This window comes from Strix uralensis, chromosome 1 (assembly GCF_047716275.1).
Source record: "Strix uralensis isolate ZFMK-TIS-50842 chromosome 1, bStrUra1, whole genome shotgun sequence".
In the NCBI taxonomy this organism is placed as follows: domain Eukaryota; kingdom Metazoa; phylum Chordata; class Aves; order Strigiformes; family Strigidae; genus Strix; species Strix uralensis.
In genome coordinates, this window is record NC_133972.1 from 33,355,875 (window position 1) to 33,362,175 (window position 6,301).

General features: G+C 57.4%; 1 protein-coding gene across 1 annotated transcript; it reads left to right on the forward strand.

Annotated features, from left to right (window-relative positions):
• The first annotated feature begins 986 nt into the window (after nt 1-986).
• On the forward strand, nt 987-5,780 carry TRIL (TLR4 interactor with leucine rich repeats). Its single transcript, XM_074861926.1, has 2 exons — nt 987-3,827; nt 3,895-5,780. Exon 1 carries the CDS (start codon nt 1,230-1,232, stop codon nt 3,546-3,548), a length of 2,319 nt encoding a protein of 772 aa, XP_074718027.1. The 5' UTR covers nt 987-1,229; the 3' UTR covers nt 3,549-3,827; nt 3,895-5,780.
• Nucleotides 5,781-6,301: the final 521 nt, after the last annotated feature.

The window sequence follows — 6,301 nt, forward strand, 5'->3', positions numbered from 1 at the left end:
CTAGGCATTTCCTCCTACCCATTGATACTTATTCACCCCATTGGCGACATCTTAGTAAAACAAAAAATGCCAACAGGAAAGAAAGGCAAGTCATTGAATGGATGGGTACGCAGCCTATTTTGTTTGTAGTATGCCTTCCCACACCTTTCTTTCACTCTGAATTTGTATGCTGTTGAGAGAGAAAATACTTTAAAATGGGAATTAGTTTTTAAAAGCATCTTAATCACACTGGTGAGTGCCTCGTGGAGCTGAAGCTATATTCAACTGCATCTTCACTGGCAGCTTTGTCAGGAAGCTACCAGGCAGGATAATGCAGAGAAAGAATGAAAATGTATTCTTTGATGTACTATAGGTGGCTTAGTCCTCCGATCGCCGTTTGCTTAAAACAAAACAAAGTCCTTAATCTGTGGTAAACCGTAACTATTGCTTTTGGCAGGTTTCTAAATGCAAGCAAAAAAAAAAAAAAGGGGGGGGGGCGCGGAGGGCGGACGACGGCTAGTTTACTTGTGTTCCCTTCCCCCTCCCCGATGCGCAGCTCTATCTGCAGCCCATGTGGCTGGGAAGCAGCTACAGCCGGTTCCAATTCCTACTTTCCCACTTTGCGCCCCTGCTCGCTGCCGGGGCTGAGCCGAGCCAGGACCGGCCGCGGGCTTCCTCCTCCCCCCCTCCCCGCCCCCCCGCCGCGCCGTCCTCCCTCTCCCCCGCTCCATCCGATCCTCCGGTCCCCCAGGGCACAGTGTGGGAAGTACGAATTTCCGCTGAGTTTTCTCGGCAAGTTTCGGAGCTCGTCTTTCTCCCGCTCCCCGCTCCGCCCGCCGCCCCCCCTCCCTCCCTCCCTCCCCCCCGCTCCGCCCGCCCCCTCCGTCCCCGGGAGAGCCGGCAGAGCCGCGGCCAGCCGCGCCGCGCCGCTCCGCAGCTCGCCGGCCGCACGCATCCCCGCCCACCCCCCGCGGCAGCACCGGCCCCGGCCCCGCCAAACCGCAGCCTGCGGGCCGCGAGGGGCGACGGAGCCCGGCCGGCGGCGGCCGCCTGCAGCCCTCCCGGCCGGCCCGGGCGAGCCCATGGTACCGGGCACCGCGACCTGCAGCCGCCGCGCCTGCCTGCCGGGCGCGGAGCTCAGCCCGGCGCGGAGCAGAGGAGGGGCCGATTAGCAGCCGCGGAGGAGGCGGAGGGGGGATGCCGGAGAGACACAAAGCCGGCGGGGGAAGCAGCCCACGGCTCGTCCCGCGATGGGGGCGCCGCGCCGGGTCCGCCTGATGGGGTTGCCGCGGGTACTCTGGGGCTCCGTCCCCCTCTTCCTCCTGCTGCTGCCCGCGGCCGAGCCCATCTGCCCCGAGCCATGCGACTGCCAGCAGCACCAGCACCTCCTCTGCACCAACCGGGGCCTGCGCTCGGTGCCCAAGGCTGCCGAGCCCCAGGATATCCTCACCTACAGCCTCGGAGGCAACTTCATCGCCAACATCTCCGCCTTTGACTTCCACCGCCTGGCAGGGCTCCAGCGCCTGGACCTACAGTACAACCGCATCCGCTCGCTGCACCCCAAGGCCTTTGAGCGCCTGGGTCGGCTGGAGGAGCTCTACCTGGGCAACAACCTGCTGCCAGCGCTGGCCCCCGGCACCCTCAGCGCCCTGGCCAAGCTGCGCATCCTCTACGTGAACGCCAACGAGATCGGCCGCCTCAGTGCTGCCTCCTTCTCTGGCCTCGGCAGCCTTGTCAAGCTGCGCCTGGATGGCAACGAGCTGGGCTCGTTGGGTGACTCCACTTTCTCAGGGCTGCCGAACTTACTCTACCTGCATCTGGAGTCCAACCGCATCCGCTGGCTGAGCCGTGGTGCCTTCACTGGCCTGGCTAAGCTGCGCTTCCTCGACCTCTCGGGGAACCAGCAGAGCTCCCTTCGCCACCCGGACATCTTTGGGCCACTACGCTCCCTCCACACCCTGCTGCTGGCCAGCAACAGCCTGCAGCAGCTGACGGGGGGGCTCTTCCAGCACCTGCCCGGCTTGGCGAAGCTCTCGCTCAGTGGAAACCGCCTGGCCCACCTGGCCCCGGATGCCTTCACGGGGCTGGCTTCGCTGAAGGAGCTGCGCCTGGAGGGAAACCTGCTGAGCCACCTGCCCGCTGCCCTGCTGGAGCCGCTGAGCAGCCTGGAGGCGCTGGATCTGAGCCGCAACGCGCTGACCGCCCTGCACCCTGCCACCTTTGGCCACCTGGGCCGCTTGCGGGAGCTCAGCCTGCGGGACAACGCGCTGGCCACTCTTCCCGGCGAGCTCTTTGCCTCCAGCCCGGCCCTCTACCGCCTGGAGCTGGAGGGAAACGCCTGGAGCTGCGACTGCCGCCTCCGCGGCCTCAAGCGCTGGCTGGGGGCCTGGCACTCCCAGGGCCGCCTGCTCACCGTCTTCGTGCAGTGCCGCCTGCCGCCCGCCCTGGCCGGCAAGTACCTCGACTACCTGCAGGACGCCCAGCTGCCACCGCCGCAAGACGGCGGCCTCTGCCACGAAGGCGCCGCTCCCTCCTCCGCGTCCCCGCCGCCGGCGGCCGAGGAGCAGCGCCCGGCCGCCGAGGGCCTCGGCAGCAACAGCAGCGGCGGCGGCGCGGGGCTGCCCCGCGGGGCCCCGGGGCCGCCGCCCTCCGCCTCCACCGCCCGCCTGCTGGGGGCGCCCGAGGGGGCGGCGGCGGCTCCGAGGGCGGCGGCGGAGGCGGCGGGCAGCCCCACGCCGCCGCTGCTCGCCCGCCCGGCGGCCTCCGGGCCGGCGCTGCCCAGCGCGGCGTGGCCCCGGCGGGCCGGCAAGCCCCGCTCGGTGCCGGCCGCCGGGGCCCCGCCGCTGGTGTCCGACCCGTGCGACTTCAACAAGCTGTTCCTCTGCAACCTGTCGGTGGAGGCGGTGGGCTCCAGCTCGGTGACGGTGCGCTGGGCCGTGCGGCCGCACCGCAGCCCCCGCCTGCTGGGGCCGGCGCGGTTCCGCCTCCTCTTCGACCGCTTCGGCGCCGCCGTCAAGTTCCAGCGCTTCGTCTACCTGCCGGAGCGCGGGGAGCCGGCCGCCACACTGCGGGAGCTCCGCCCGGACACCCCCTACCTCGTATGCGTCGAGGGCGTCCTCGGCGGCCGCGTGTGCCCGGTGGCGCCGCGGGACCACTGCGCCGGGCTGGTCACCCTGCCCGAGGGCGGCGCGGCGGCGGGCGGGCCCCGCGGCCCCGACCAGCAGCTCCTCACGCTGGTGCTGCTGGCGGTGAACGCCCTGCTGCTCTTCGCGGCGCTGGCCGCCTGGGCCTCCCGCCTGCTGCGGAAGAAGGTGCTGGGGCGGCGGCGGCGGAAGGCGGCCCCCGTCCACGTCCGGCAGCTCTACTCCACCCGCCGGCCCCTCCGCTCCATGGGCACCGGCGTCTCCGCCGACTTCTCGGGCTTCCAGTCGCACCGGCCGCCCCGCGGCGCCGCCTGCGCCCTCAGCGAGGCCGACCTCATCGAGTTCCCCTGCGAGCGCTTCATGGACAGCGGCGGCGGCGGCGCCCGCCACGGCGACGACCACCTGCTGCAGCGGTTCGCCGACTGAGCCCGCCGAACTACAGCTCCCGGCAGGCCCCGCGGGGCGGCGGCGGGGAGCTGTGGTCAGCGCGGCGGGGCGGGGCGGCCGGCGGGCTGTGAGGGGATGGCGGCCGCCGAGGGCGAGAGCTGCGGCGCAGTCGCTGTCTTCAGCCGCCCCTGTCGCAGGCCGGGGTCGTCTGTGCTAGGAGGTGACTCTTCTCCGAAGTCATCACTGACCCGAGCAGAAGCCCGGACTGTGGCGGTAACCGTCTCTTGCCGTGAGGAGAGCAAAACGGCGGGAGCTACGGTGAGCAGCAGCTGGTGCCTCCCTTGGGTGAAGTCGGAGCCGTAAATTCAAGTGTGGCATTTTACAGGTGGTTTTCTCGGGCTGCAGTTGGGAACAACAGTTAGAGTGAGCGGCCCGGCCCTGCGTGAGGACGCTTTGAACAGACCTTTCCGAGGCACCAGCCCTTCCTAATCACAAATTTGAGGGTCATCTTTTAATGTTGCCGTTGAAGTGCGTGCAACCTGCGAGTCGTCTGGAGGGCTGGAAATGCATGTCTTGCGCCGGACAGTTTGAAGGCTGTGCCATGTTAAGTCAAACCTAACGTGAGGCGATTCAATGTGCGCGAGTGTGTTTTCATACTTTTTTGTAAACGGGAAACGATAATGCAGCTGGTTAGTTTTACAGGAATATATTGCTGACACCACTAGGAAAAACTAACAGAGTTCTGTAATATGTTTACAAATGAGCTATTTTTAAATTGTTTTTGAATAAATACTGCTCGGTACTTGTACACAGTAATGTGTGCTGTAGTTGTCTGGGTCCGTGATGGTCAGCAGATCACTGACCCTCGCGTAATCTATCTTCATTTCTAAATGGGTGGATGCAGAGGTGAACTGTTGATGGATAAATAATATTGGTGCCTTCAGAAACAATAATAGGTGAGAATATTTCAGGAATGTGAAACAGCCTTTATCCTAACAGGCAATTCTCTCTTAGCCTTAGCCTACTAAAGTTAGAAGCTTTATGTACCTCACTGTGAAATAAAACATTTTTGTATATTAATCTAGATTCTGTGTTTTGTGTAGCTGAGCGAGTAGTGCTGAAGTTAAACCCTTATGCAGTAGTACATGATGTTTGAGTTGTTTTTGTTTCAGTTTGTTGTGTGGTGTTTTTTTTTTTTTAATTCTGCTTTTGGTTTTAGAGCAATGCTAATCATTTTATGATCAGTTGCTCTCTATTTTCTCAGACTTCTACTTTCCTAAATATTTACAGAATGTGGTTCTGTTACTATGAAATATGGTGGTTTAGTTTACATTAATAATTCTCTCTGTGTGGTCTAGAAATGAGCTAATTAAAAAGGTCCTAAGTGGGGTTACACTTTAAATGCAAATGTTTTAGATGGAGTTTGGTAAATTGTTGGGACCATTGATACTACTTCTGCTCCTTTGAATTTAATGTGCAACCTCAGATGGACTCTTGTGGAACTGAATGGCTTGAAGGAAGTGTTAGTGGACTACGGAGACATTTGTCTCAGTATCATGCATTCGTTGCTGACCCGAGGTTTTTGTGACTACGAGTTGTTTATTACCATAGTTGCAAGTACATGATTTGGGGTTTGTTTTGTTTTTTTTTTTCTTTTTTTCAGATGAACGAGTGTTTACAAAAGACACCATAGTAACTGGTACCTTCAATTGGAGTCCAGTGACTGAACGGAGAGAAAAGACCTTATGTTCTGAGGGGATTTTGTTCAGTCTTTAAATTCAAATGGGAGGAAGTGAGAGAGTGTAGAGATTGTTTGCCTTAATCTTTGCCTTTTAAATGGAGGAAAAAAAAAATAAAAGTCTTGATTCTTGAGTCAGTAGCAAAAAGTCCTTTGGGATTTAATTTTGACAGGCGGTAGTTTTCATGAATATCAGGGGCCAAACTCGATTGTCAGTGTATAGATTAAAATTCATAACTCATAGACACAATGCTGAGTGGAATTAAAACTGAAGGAATCCAGGATCAGGTTTTATTTTTTGTTAAGATTCTTAAATTTCTGTTCTTTTGGACACCTGGGTGCTTTTGGCCATTTATGACTGACTGTGGAATACACCACTGTTTGTATTTAGAGATGCAGTGGGGAATATTGAGTAAAGCTGTGTATCACACTAATGTTAGCTCTATCACTGGATATTCTTCCAATGGGAGATGCATAGATGCTGTACATGGTTATAATCAATTATGTCAATAAATCCATTTGCTGAAAGAAAATTGGTGTCTTAGATTGTATCTCATAACGCATCACTCTTCAATCATAAACTGCCTGTAACTTCTTCATATTACTAGCACTGCTGTTTCTTAGGACTGCAAAGAGTGCCTCGTTCATTCTCTCATGTCTTTTCACCACACATTATGTTTCCCATCTTGATTGTAATATGTTTGGACAGGGTACCCACTAAAATAATTGAAGTGGTCAGTTCTGAAACAGGTAGACCACTGTCCCAAGATAGACCAATAAGGTGCCATTGCATCAGTGACCTAATAATCCTTTGTAAGATAAATAAGAAATGATGATAGGGATAATACCAATATTTTATGCTCATTGGAAGTTACAGTTCTGAGGGTTTTTCAGTATTATCAGGCTAATGATATCAACATGTCATGTTGAGCATATGTGTTGTTCTAATTAAGAATTCACTGCTTCTTTTTGAATTTATACAAACGTCTGGAGAACAGCTAGAATGAAATGGAAATGGCTCTTTGTTGCAGCCTAGGAGAAGTGGATACATAGA

Excerpts from the sequence above, each read along its gene's own strand:
- TRIL (XM_074861926.1), top strand. The coding sequence starts at position 1,230 with ATGGGGGCGCCGCGCCGGGTCCGCCTGATGGGGTTGCCGCGGGTACTC.